A 13,358-nucleotide genomic window follows, 5' to 3' on the forward strand; every position below is an offset into this window, starting at 1 on the left:
CTGCGCTATTGGAATATCTCGATTTTTTTACTAACACAATTACGTCCTTCCGTTTATTTAACATAATAAAGCGCGCGCGTGCCATAAAAATCGGGCGCCAAACGATTTCTGACTTTCATAAAACGCTTCTATCTCGTCAACCGTAAATGATAGAAAGATGATTAAAGAAAGACTTCGTACTTTATACTTTGCCCTATTGAAATTACTCAATTATATTACTCGCAATTATGTACTTTCGTTTATTAAAGCAATAAAGCGCGAGCTGGCCAAAAGAATCGCGTGCCTCCGCCGCATTCATCATTTTTATTAAACGTTTATATCTCGGCAATCGTAAACGACAGAAAGATGATTCAAAAAGCACTTTTTAGATCGTGCTCTACTGTATTAGAATTGCTCACTTTTATTATTGGCAATTATTTACTATATCGTTAATTAAGACGAGAAAGCGCGCAGCTTAAGGATTCGGGCGCCAAGCGATTTTTTATTTTCATTAAACGCTTGTATCTCGACAATCGCAAAGGTACGAGGAGACAATGTGGGGTGGCAACACCCTCGTTCGGAATATCTACGACGACCTTCTTGCCTCAGATGCTTTGCTAATATATCAAGAGTAATTTTCCGAGATTTCGGACGGTGTGAAACCTGAGTTTCGGATATCTTATTATCCAAGTTTATTCTTCTATTAACTTTTATTATCTTCTAGCGTCTCTCTACGGATGCATAATTAATAATATTGTTATTAATTATGTTTTTCTGAATAATTCATGCTAACACAAAAAATGCGGCACAAAAATCAAATATAATTCTAACCAACCTTTTAATAAAACTTTGAACACAATAACGAACCTTAAATCTTTGCACAGTTGTGAATATAAAGGTTGAAAAGAAGAAAAACTCGCGTTAATTTATTTGAAAAATATTTAATATTAAACATTGACAATATACAGAGAAAATACGCCATAAAAAGTCGCTATGAGATTAATAAGAACCTAACAACTGCAGGTCCAGACTTTTACAAAATATCATCAAATCAGACAATGATAATCGTGTCACGTGTCACACCTTATATTCCTATCAATATTTCGCAAATAAAGTTCATCGACCATATACCATAAAAACCTTTTTAAAAAAGTTAAGAAAAAGACGCCAAGTGTTCGCGCCCTATTGTCCGTAGCTATTGCGCGATTGAAACATTATTGTTTTAATCTATTTTTGCTATAAAAGTAGTGATATCAGACATCGTGCCAAGTGAGCGTGAATTTATACATATAAAATTTAATCCTTTCTCACATAAATATATAATTTAATTCTTCTATCGTACTTAATAGAATAATAAAATATTTAATGTAAAAGAACTTGTTAATGAGCACAAAAAATTATGTTTACCATGATATTTAATTTTTTTAAATTATATTATGCTTTTTAAAATAACAGAATACTTTGTCCAAAAAAAATTGGCGTCCGACTCGGAATATTGTCTTATCATCCAGCCCTTAGCGGCGACTGTTTAATCTTGTCATAGATGTGCTCGACTCTTTTGTCGTTCATGCCGCTTATCTCGTTGTGATACACATTCAAATTTGAATTTCTTACATGATCGTCCTTCTTCTGCAGATAGTATCGCTGACCGAACGTTCCTGAGTAGTAACATCTATATAAGTTGATGTAATTATCGTGTAAAATTATCTTTATTTTGTCGTTAATAAACATGTCGTACCTTCGGAATCGTCTTCGTCGGTACAGCTACTTATGTCGAATTTATCCTTCTCAGACTTAGCCGTGTATCGCACTTGAGCCATCTCGTTCTTGACAGCCATTCTACGACGACGATACATCCATGCAGTTAACAAAGCGCCAATTATAACAATAATCGCAAATACGCCTGCGAGAATATCCTTTATATCTTTCTCTTGGATATTACGGGAGAACAGTTGTTCGTCGCAATTCTCACCTAAGAATAATTTCTCAGTCACATTAAGTCACTGTACAATTCCGAAAAAACCTCAATTCTTCATGCAAAATTATCCCTATTCGCTCCAATGTTTTTTTCGCCCCAATAATCCTCCAACCATGCACTTTCGAGTCCCACGTGTTTTTTATAATGTTAATAGCTTTGAAAAATTCCCCAAAAATTATTATAATATCTTTGTACCTTCGACTAAAAATCAATGTAAAGAACATTTGGAAATCATTTATTTAAATATTTGTTTACAACAATTATATGTTGACAAACACACGTTACGACTCGTTTTACTTAAAAAATCATAACTCACGAACAAATTGACGAAGCTTAATGAACCAAAACGCAAATTAAAGCTAAAAGTAGTGCAAATGAGAAAAAAAATATGAGATAATTATTAATTAAATAGGAATACTTAATTTCGTCGCCGCAAATTTGGTAATTTTTAAATGGTACAGAAGGACTTTAAGGACTTAAAGAATGCTAGAAAAAGAATTTCTGAATAAGAAAAGGCGTATTTGAAGTGTGACAGATATTTTTTATGTAAAAAAATTAATTTTTTAAAAATAATCGTAGCTTCTCCCCACCTCTTCCACCTGCCTCTGAGCCATAATAGACCTCTGTAGAATGTTAAATTTTTTTTTAACGACAAAAATATTTAAATACGGTTAAATTATACACAAAAATACATTTTTATCGAAAAAAATGCTCATTTACCTTTCACACAACACTGACGTAATCCTCCAACCATGCACTTTCGTGTCCCACCGAGATTTTGATTGTTCCCGTTTCGAGAGTAAATGAGCTAGGACTTTGAAATTTTTACCTGAGGTTCCCTGCCATAATAACTTTTTTCCGGCGTGGAGGGGATTCTCCCACGATCATTTGTTTTCCGGAACAAACGATTGTTAGAAATTCGTGGGACACGAAAGGCATGGTTGGAGCGAATAGGGTTATTATTATTATTTTTTAAATGTACTCTAAGTACCTGTATACCCTTGCCTGCAAATACAACCCTCGACTGAATGGCACCTGAAGAATTCGTTTTTACATTCGCAAATCTCCAAACAATGGTGACCATAGTACCCCTCGGGACAAACTGCAATCGGCAAGCGTTGCATTTAAATATAATTTATCAATATATAACATATAGTTTGGTACATCATTCCTTTCTGATAGTAACAGTCTACAGCTTTCGGTAGCTAAACCTACTTTCGGTACACATGGTCCCGGTCCATCCCGGCGGACATTGACAATGGCCATCCTTAAGCCTGCATTTACCGTTGTTCTGACACTTGCAATGCTGTGTACAATTAACGCCGTAAGTGCCCTCCGTGCAGGGTGTTTGACAGTACTCGCCTTGCCAGCCAGGTCGACATTGGCATACACCTTATTAGAAAATAATACACCTCGGTATATATAATAAAAGGAATTAGAGTAGACGCATTTAGACAAATGTATATCTCAGGAAGATTCTCTTGCGAGCTCTCGACTTGCCTGTTACGTGATGACATTCCCCGCCGTTCTTACAGTGACAGTGATTCGCGCAGTTTAACCCGTAACGATTGAGCGGACACGGATGTTCGCAGGTGAGACCCAGGTATCCCGTACGGCAAACGTACTCGCCGGTAACGTGATTGCAAGTCATATTTTCTAAGGAAAAAATGGTGATACTTAAGAATTTACCGCGATAACATAAAAAAGTTTCCTATGAATAAAACTTTATATATCGCCTGTTGATTTTTATAGTAACACGTTCGTTATAACTATTATTAAACCTTTCACCACTTTTGCTTTAACCCGCGCGAATGTAAGATAGATAATCTAATAATCAATAAAATCATTCAGTGCTTGACAATAAAAGTGACTGGTGATAAAGAGCAAAATGAATTATTATATGCATACTATTTGCGTCAGCGTTTGCGCAAGTAAAGTTAAAACTATTTATTCTTAGCTTCGAATAACTGTATATACATAATAAAAAAAAAAAACCCACATCCAAGCATGTTATCTATATCTCCGGATGTACAATGCCATCACAAGCAGAAGAATTGATCTTACAATTTAACCCAACTTCTTTCCGATTGTAATATATCAAAATGTATGTCGCGGCAGATGGGCAAACTTACGTAAAGATATGTTTCTTGAAAGAGACTGACCGATTATGCATCAGAAAAATAGGAACTTATTGAGATATGTTACAAGAATAACATTGCATTCAAAATTAAGATATTAAGCATAATGCAATCTGCCACAAGGTGTGATACTGATAATACATTTATCTTATGTTGCCTACGAAACACAATTAATCGGTTCAAAAAACATGCGAATTAAATGTGTTACACTCAAACGATGTCATGCGTTTAAATTTTGGATATTGGATCTTCGCTTTACCGTTCATTTTCTCCGGGCACTTTTCTCTGCACCCCAGCCCGTACCATCCTTCCCTACAGGGTTGCGAGCATTCAAAGCCCTCCCAGCCCTTGGCGCAGACGCAACTTCCGGTCGTGGGATCACACGAACTGTTGTGCATGCATTCGCAATTTAAATGACAATTCTTGCCGTAAAGACCTTCCGGACACTTTGTTTCGCATCGTATTCCTGTTTCAACGTTAGAGCAAAATCCATCTCGAGAAACGGCTCTCTGCGGCATTTCACACGCTATCGCTTCTCTTTACTCTTTATATTACAATACCATTATTCAATTGACAATATATGCGGTACAGCTATACACAAGAACAAAAACAAAATAATATCAATTTGACTCTCTATTCTTATTGAGTACGTTTTTGAATAATCTTGTTCACTATCGCTTTAACAATAATTTTTCTATTGATTCAACAATAACGTAACATGTTGATTTTCTTGACGAAAAAAATTTTTGATTGACGACTAAATTGACGCGAAAATTAATTCAACAAACCTCGCCATTCCGGCTTGCAGTTGCAATACCCGGTAGCGGAATCACAGTCTACGGTGTTCTCCTCGACGCAGTCGCATCTCTGATTACATCCGTTTCCATAGAAATCCTTTCTACAACGATCCTGACATAGTGTACCGATGAAGCCAGCCGCACACGTGCACGTGCCTGCGTTTATTTAGATTTAAGATAACATGTATTCTGTGCAAGTAGTAAGAAAGAATTTAAAGGTAGGAATTCGTCGCGTATTTCTTTGTATGTCACTTTTTAACGATATTGATGTAAAATTTTACTATCTTTATCGCGAAGAATCGAACCGGAATAGTCACTACTCGATTGCCTTACCATTTTGCGGGTGGCAGGCTGCATTATTATAGCAGTTGCATTTGCCTTCGCAATCCTTGCCATAGAATTTGTCATCGCACGGACGGTCGCACAAGATACCGACCCATCCTAAAATGTCGAAGAGATACGTGAAATTTGTGTCGTACTTATAGCGATGTCGAATATCTTCATCGAAAATACGTTTACTAGCGAGACTTCAATAAATGAAGTATGGTAAGTTCTACAGATGAGCAATGAAAGTTACTGACGTGTACGAAAAATATCAAACAAAGCTGCGTCTAATACTATGCAAAATGTTACGCAGAATAATTGTGAAATAATATTGATAAGACTTCAGGAGACAATAAATAAAAGTAAGAATGACCAAACATTTAAACCTAAAAGTTTCACCCTGATACTAACATTGACTATTTCTTCTGTAACTAATTTATTTCTGTAACTATAGGTGCATCTAAAAGATTTTCTCTAAACGATAAGTTTATAATTACAAATCATCGAGTGTGATCATTCAAGTCACGCTTACCAGCCGTGCAATTGCAGCTTCCGTTCTTAGGCGAGCAGCTGGCTCCGTTTTTGCAGGCGCACTTCTGCGCGCAGTCCTCCCCGAACGTATTCGCGGGGCACAGATCGCCGCAATCCTTTCCGCGATATCCGTCCGCGCAGAGGCAAGTGCCGTCGATGGGCGAGCACTGCGCGTTGTTCTTGCAGATGCAATGATTTTGACAACCCCTTCCGAAGGTATAGAAGGGACACGGCCTGTCACAGGTTTTGCCGTCCCATCCCGTTTTGCAAGAACATTGTCCAGTCCACGGATGACATTGCTCCGTATTGCTTTTCTCACATTCGCAAACCTGTGAATTAAGTTTAATTTGCAATTGGTGCGAGACATCGTAAAAGTTTTAAGAGTAACTTTCTAATTGTAAGAAGTGCATGTAAAGACTCACTTTTGTACAGTTGGAACCGTAAAAACCGTCCTCGCAGGCTCGTTGGCTGCACGTTTCATCCATCCAATCTGCACCGCATACACAAGTACCGTTACTAGGATCACACGTGGCACCGTTCTGGCACTTCTGGCAATCCATCTCGCAATTTCTGCCCCATTTACCCGAAAGGCACTCTGTTCATATAAAAGTTAAAATTAACCTTCCGTACACGCCGTTTTAAATAAAATAAACTGATATCTTCGATAGCGCAGGAAATTACCGTGTATTTCTTTCATCAGTTTTTAAAAATAATTATATGAGACATAAATATTCCAGGAAAACCCGCCAACGTAACTTGTTAAACACGATAAAAATGTTTACGCTAAGTATTCGTGATTTGCGATTATGTATTTTTAAATTCCTTTCCTGAACGCAAAGTGTCATTATTATTAAATTATAAAATACAACATCTTTAATAATATTCTCGTTATTTCACGTTCGCTATCTCTCTACGTGTTACTCTAACACGTTGTTATTCATGTCAAATGTCGGACTGTTGCATCGCAAATGAAAAGTACGTGCACTATAATAAAAAAGTATTCGTTTCACCAGCTATACCGGAATGCATGTCCCGCCGTTATTATTATTATAAAAATGAAGCTGCTCTCACTGGTATCACATAGCGAGCCGCGGTATCCCGACTCGCATTCGCAGACGTCAGGCGTGATGCAAGTACCGTGGCGGCAATCCTCGGAGCACACTGGAATACAGCGATCGCCTTTCGTGGTCTCCGTGTAGCCTTTGCAGCATTCTTTTACGGACCTTTGTTTCGTCACAATCTGCAAGAAACACGTAATTACGGACCGTAATTCGCGCCGTTCCACCGATATAATTGTTTCTCCGCAGCTATCTTGTCTATGCTTGTTATCGCTCCGCGACAGTAATTAAGCACAAAACACAAATCTAGATCAGACCTTTCCACAAAATATAAGAAAGTACTTCGTAGACGCGGATTAGATAACCGACCTGGTTCTTGTAGACTGTCTCGTACTCGATCCTGTACGTGGTACTGCTACACCCATACTGCCACCCCCAACACAAACTGCTGACCCTCACGGTGTAAGGTTGTCTCTCAGACACTTTCACCGTTATCGTATACCTAAAATGACACTCGCTCTCATAAATTCCACCGACGATAACGCTGTTTAACGAGCGAACAAATTCGAGAACAAGTTATTAAAATCTCGATTCCCGAATGCTTACGTTTCCTGCCGGGTGCATACGTTCGGTCCCTCGAGGCTTTCTCCGGTCGAGATTATCACGGTGGCGGCCACGATCAGCCACCACGCTGCAGACTCCATTCCCGCTGATCCAGACAACTTTGAACTTCGTGAGCGAAACATTGCTATCGTCTTTTCTTTACGTTATTTGTTAGCTTCGATCGTGATTAATCTCTTACGTTTCTGCACGGCACGCCGGATCGTATCCGTTCGCTCGAAAAGCAGAACGATCGACCCGTCTACGGATCTGAGAGTAAGATGTGTCAAGTTGACGCTTTTTAACGTGTGTCACAATCCATGTAGCAAACTGACGTTATTTATTGTCATTTTAATGTCAAAATGACGTTTTGACGTCAAAATAATTATTAAATAACGTCACAATAACGTCAACATGCTACCTGACAATGGCGCAATTTATTTCCTGAATTACGAACGATTGCAAAATGTGCAGAAGCATGTACCTCGCACACCGATACACGATTACTAGCACGTCGGTAATGCCGGACCAAACTCTGGACCAAGAAGTACGCCTACAATATAGTGCATTATATCAGTATACAGTGTCCACACAACTTGTGTTTCTTGCGATCATCTTACATCGATCGTCTTACATTTGACTTTGGACTTCAGATAAGCGCCACGAAGAAGGATGATCATTTCTTTCAAGCATTTCCGGTCATAATGTCCGTCGCGATAAATATTAGGGCGACGAGCTAAGCTATAATATTTTCTCTATATAATATCAAGTGACGATAAGATGCTGGTAACCGATATCGTTTGCGCGGCGCGTGAGAAAGGAAGAAGCATTCGCGACAACAAAATTTAAATAAGATTTAGAATTTAGAGGTAGACCGAGTGGTGAAAGTATCCCGGAAATCGCTAACGTTTATACATTTTCGTTTGCCGTAATTTAGACTGCTCGCGTCGACTGACCGATGATTGACTGACAACTACTGCGCGACGAATGAATCATGAAAGTTCCGGGGTTTTGCGATAAACAAAGAATATGCCAGACACTTATTCGGGCATTTGGCGGAAGTGAAACAGCAAACGGAAATTATATATTAATCATTTATTATATTATCATTAACTGGCTGCGCGGAATTGTTAAATTGTGACTGGATTTTTCAATGCTCTGCTAGTGAGATAGAGGCTTCCGTTTAGTCCAGTTTTAATTACGAGTTTGAAATCAACACGCGTCTCTCCAAACATCAATTGTCGAAGAGATTTTGCTGAAGAAGCTGCGAGAACGGCTGAAGCTCATTGTGACATTGTGACATGTATAAACATATAAGAAAGGAATTGATAAAAAAAGTCGCGGCGTTCTATGATGAGTGTTATTTTTAAAGGAGCGTGCCAGTATGCAATGTAGTTTAGCCTCATTACCGCGTTATAGTATATTTTTTAATGTTAAAATTGTTCCTGTGACTACGTACACATTGCGCTGAAAATGACCACAAAAAATGGTCGAAACGTTCGCGAGTTTTTTATATGTATTAACGGTTAAGAAGAATATATACAACTTTACGCCCTATGTACCGCGCCTATTTACCGGCTCTTATTGCCTCTTTCCCTTAAATTGAGTTATTTTTAAAGTTATTGCATTCTCGAACAATAATAACATTTAAATTTGCATAATAATAATTAAATATTAATCATTAAGGAAATATTATATTTTGTAGTGTTCTTTTTATTTTTATTTAATTTATTTTATATTTATAAAAAGAATAAGAAGAATACTACAAGCTATATATGTATTATTAATAATCAAGATTTATTCACCACCTAAGATTCATCGTGACGTTATGACCGTAAATATTCGCCGACAATGCGAGTTTAAAAGGTATAGTCTTTCTTCGCGGCGTTTATCTAAAGTCAAATGTAAAACGACACGGAGAGACGCCTAAGAGCGGCCATTGTTTTGATCCAATCGCTATATAGTGATACTCCACATATCGACACGAAACATGGACGTTGAACTAATCATTAGGGAGAAAGCTGTGACAACGTAAACGACGCTGCTTTGAAAGCATCCTACTCGCTACTTAAAATAAACCTTAAAAATCAAACGCTATAGCGAAAACACCAAAATTTTTACGATAGACGTTTGCCGTGCACGCCGCGGCGCGCGCCGGGATTCCCGGACTCGGCGACCTAGGTCAAGGCCAATTTAGAAAGTAGGTCAATGTACAGCTCGTGACAAAAGTGTCCCGCCGCTCAAGTAGGTCAAGGCCATGTGTCGCTGGCTTGGCGCGAGAAAGTCTTCCCTATCGTTTATCGCAAATATCTGGGCAACTACCCAAGATATAGAGATGATTCAAAAAGAACTGTTTAGTTTATACTCTACGCTATTGGAATATCTCGATTTTGTTACCAACAATTACGTCCTTCCGTTTATTTAATATGATAAAGCGCGGGCGTGCCGTATAAAGATCGGGTGCCAAATGATTTCTGACTTTCATAAAACGCTTATATCTCGGCAGCCGTAAATGATAAAAAGATGATTAAAAAAAGACTTTGTACTTTATACTTTGCCCTATTGGTATTACTTAATTATATTACTCGCAATTATATGTACTTTCGTTTACTAAAGCAATAAAGCGCGAGCTGGCCAAAGGAATCGCGTGCCTCGCCGCATTCATCATTTTCATTAAACGTTTATATCTCGGCAATCGTAAAAGGCAGAAAGATGATTCAAAAAGCACTTTTTAAATCGTGCGTTTATTAAGACGAAGAAACGCGCAAAATCTTAAGGATTCAGGCGCCAAGCGATTTTTTATTTTCATAAAACGCTTATATCTCGACAACCGTAAATGATAGAAAGACGATTCAACAAGCACTCGTTAGTTTGAAATCTGCCCTATTGGACGTAGTCATTATTAATACTGGCAATTTTACCAGTTTCGATTACTAAGACGAGAAAGCGCGCAAGATCTTAAATGTGCTCCGAGCGACTTTTTATTTTCATAAAACACTTGTCATATATCTCGGCAATCATAAAGTGATAGAAAATTGATAGAAAAACACTACAAAATCGTTTTAGCCTTTTTTAGCCGTTTTTAATGTTTTTTTTAAGCTGATTTCATGAATTATTGTTAAGTATTTTTGTTGCGCGCCGACTTTGAAACTGATGTGTATACCAAAATTCGAGTCGATTTTGGCTCAAATTAAGGTAAAGGTACCAATACCCAGACACTTAAGCATAGGAAATGTACCAATACCTGGACACGTGTCTGTGTCTGGATACCTTTAAAAAAACATAAATTTATGAAAATAAACGTTTGGATATTATAACTTAAGTTTCAAACTACAAGAAAAAGTACTTTTATCTTTGATTTTAATACGCGTTATACTTATAAATAATAAAGGTGTCCGGATATAGGTACATGTCCGGGTATTGGTACCTTTACCTTATATGGAATAAATATGTTCTCGTCAAAAGATAATATAAGGTAAATTTATATTATTCGTTCACTGTCGCGAAAATCGCCCATGTATACCACTTAATATTGTCAATTTTTTTCGCCAATTTAATCAATTTCGTCGTATACGAACAATTTGTATTTTCATATATTTGAAATATGTAATATCCTGTAATGATTATCGGACTTAGTCAAAATTCAAAGAAAATATTAACATTACAATGTTAGTGCTAATAAATGGTACGCTTATCAAGGATTTAAAAATAAAAAGTTTCGAAACGTTACTGAATATAGGTAATTGGCGAGAATAACATAGTTTCTGAAATTATATTATCAGCGTACGGAATTAAACAATTGTTAAAAAGTGCCGTTATATTTACATTGATATATCCTCTTTAGACAAAGCATGCTCTTTCAAATAAAATTATAGACAAAGAATTTTAGAATGCTGTTGCATAATGCTAGCCAACGAGAAAGAGGTAGTGTCGAATGCCGTCGCTCGGCGCGTTCGGTGAATCGAAGCTCCGAAATGAGAGAATGCGACAAACAATACTGTACGACTGTACGAATCTCGAGAAATACGTTTATTTCAACATTGTTATGTGTTCTTTAATGCGAGGCATATTCTCTCGAAGCAAATTACTCCATAAAAAGTTTTAGAATGTTGTACGCAAAACGGTAGTCAACGCGAAAGAGGAGACTTCAAATGCCGACGGGCGACGATAATTGAATTTTGAAAAATAGCTTCATGTGTTAACTAATATGTATCTTTTAATGTAAGGCATGTTTCCTCGAGTGGAATTAGACCATAAAAAGTTTTAGAATGTTGTTGTAAAACGATAGCCAATTAACGAAAAAGAGAAAGTTTCAGATGCCGACAGACGACGGATATTGATAAATTTCAAAAAATAGCTTTATTATTAATTTTAACATTGCCTCGTCAGTTGCCAGAAACAGAAAAGAGAGAGAGAGAAAAGAAAAAGGGAAAGAAGAAAGAAAAAGAGAAAGAATCGAAGAGAGACGGAGATTGGCCGCACATGCGCTCTATCTCTCTCATTTTGAGAACCATTTTGTGTTCCAGGATGGTGCAGACTTGCAGGCTAGTCGTCTAGTGCTATATTATATGTCGATGTTGTTATGCAACACGTAAGCGGAGCTAACCTCACTGTCGGTTTTGATAATCAGTGTTTATAAGATTTTAAAACCCACGTAATCGTCAGAAAAATCATGGCGCGGTACGTTATTCTATTATATTCATCAAAAATCCTGTACTCTAATATATATTAATCATATGATAGATCAACAATGCGTGAGGCAAAACTTTGATGTTGACATACGTCAGTTTTTCATGCACTGTAACTTTAAAGTATAATATTGAAGCATCAGATTTTCTCCGCAGTCGCGGAAGAATTTGTTATGATAAAAAGCAGCCGTATCTTATTTCACTTGTTTGCATAAATTCCTTTGTTATCCAAAGTCATGGAACCAACATTTCACTCAGCTGTCTTCGCTCAATCTTTTCATGTTGTAGAAAGGTCGAAGAAACAACATTAGAATAATGTTCAGTTACCCTACCTAGATTAACAATAGCTTTACATAATTATTATCGTAATTTGTCATAATTTGTCGTGATTGGCTTTTTAGAGTACCAGAGATCCCGGACACCAAGGCCATGGACGGGGACAGGCCCATGTCCATAGTGCGTCGTGTGGGACGCGAAAGGGAGCGGATGCTGGGAATGACGGACGAGGAGCGGGCGTGGAGGAAGAAGTGGTTGGACGCTCAGAAACTCGCGCCCGAGGAGCCGGTGATGCCCAAGGGCTACTACGAACAGATGTACAATCCGATCAGGCGATTCTACATGGCACCCATGAACAAAGTCCAGAACATGCTGGAACCGTTTATTGTAATAACGAGAAAGAGTCAGCTTGGCAACACATGCGTTTGTGATAGAAATAGTTTAACATTTCTCGCTCTTGTAGGGTAAAACATCAGCGTACGTGCTGCGGCACACTCTAACCAGAATGGCAATGGGTACCTTTGCGGTCTATTGTATCTATTATCATCTCAAGTACAACAGAATGGTATGCAAAAATCTATTTCAACGTACTGAACGCCCTGCTTTTAGTAACGCGTCATATATTCTAAATGTATTATTCGGCTTCCTTCAGAACTGGACGAGGAACGGTGGATGGAAGATCACGGTGTCGAGACAAAAAATGTATCCTGACAACAAGGACCTGAATGCCTTATACAAAACGGAGGGCAAACAATTCTACGTAAACGATTTCGACAAGTCCCCTATATAAATCTCAAAAACGCAATATCTTCCTTGTATAGTTATTATTTAATTTACATCGTTAAATGTCACTAAAATGAGAAACACGATGTTGTTAAAGAATGTCATTAGTAATAAATTGTCCTTATATTATAATCCCTGTAATTGATAATTAATGTCCTATATCCCTCAGGTATTTTTTCATTAAGTTAAATCCGCGATTAATTTGT

General features: G+C 37.6%; 2 protein-coding genes across 3 annotated transcripts; one reads left to right on the forward strand and one right to left on the reverse strand.

Annotated features, from left to right (window-relative positions):
- Positions 1 to 904: 904 nt before the first annotated feature.
- Positions 905 to 8,641, reverse strand: LOC139813315 (uncharacterized). 2 transcript variants are annotated; one of them, XM_071778757.1, is made up of 13 exons: positions 7,412 to 8,633; positions 7,175 to 7,307; positions 6,819 to 6,987; positions 6,170 to 6,342; positions 5,749 to 6,076; positions 5,226 to 5,333; positions 4,884 to 5,048; positions 4,355 to 4,561; positions 3,458 to 3,613; positions 3,173 to 3,349; positions 2,949 to 3,059; positions 1,718 to 1,951; positions 905 to 1,637 (listed from the first exon to the last, which is right to left on the reverse strand). In XM_071778757.1, exons 1-13 carry the CDS (start codon positions 7,549 to 7,551, stop codon positions 1,483 to 1,485), a joined length of 2,256 nt encoding a protein of 751 aa, XP_071634858.1. In that variant the 5' UTR covers positions 7,552 to 8,633; the 3' UTR covers positions 905 to 1,482. The 2 variants fall into 2 exon arrangements, with proteins under 2 accessions (XP_071634858.1, XP_071634860.1); XM_071778759.1 differs by having other exon boundaries at positions 1,498 to 1,637; positions 1,718 to 1,818; positions 7,412 to 8,641.
- A 3,284-nt stretch (positions 8,642 to 11,925) lies between these two features.
- Nd-b17 (NADH dehydrogenase (ubiquinone) B17 subunit) lies at positions 11,926 to 13,284 on the forward strand. The gene is made up of 4 exons (XM_071778775.1): positions 11,926 to 12,085; positions 12,495 to 12,756; positions 12,833 to 12,934; positions 13,022 to 13,284. The coding sequence occupies exons 1-4, from the start codon at positions 12,078 to 12,080 to the stop codon at positions 13,157 to 13,159; spliced, it is 510 nt and encodes a 169-aa protein (XP_071634876.1). The 5' UTR covers positions 11,926 to 12,077; the 3' UTR covers positions 13,160 to 13,284.
- The last annotated feature ends 74 nt before the right edge of the window (positions 13,285 to 13,358 follow it).

Source organism: Temnothorax longispinosus, chromosome 5, assembly GCF_030848805.1.
Source record: "Temnothorax longispinosus isolate EJ_2023e chromosome 5, Tlon_JGU_v1, whole genome shotgun sequence".
Taxonomy (NCBI): domain Eukaryota; kingdom Metazoa; phylum Arthropoda; class Insecta; order Hymenoptera; family Formicidae; genus Temnothorax; species Temnothorax longispinosus.

Coding starts and splice junctions, on each gene's coding strand:
- Nd-b17 (XM_071778775.1), top strand. Junction 12,757..12,832: donor ACATGCTGGAACCGTTTATT/GTAATAACGAGA, acceptor TCGCTCTTGTAG/GGTAAAACATCAGCGTACGT. Junction 12,935..13,021: donor ATCTCAAGTACAACAGAATG/GTATGCAAAAAT, acceptor GGCTTCCTTCAG/AACTGGACGAGGAACGGTGG.
- LOC139813315 (XM_071778757.1), bottom strand. CDS start 7,551: ATGTTTCGCTCACGAAGTTCAAAGTTGTCTGGATCAGCGGGAATGGAG. Junction 7,308..7,411: donor GTATGCACCCGGCAGGAAAC/GTAAGCATTCGG, acceptor GTGTCATTTTAG/GTATACGATAACGGTGAAAG. Junction 5,049..5,225: donor AGCCTGCCACCCGCAAAATG/GTAAGGCAATCG, acceptor AAATAAACGCAG/GCACGTGCACGTGTGCGGCT.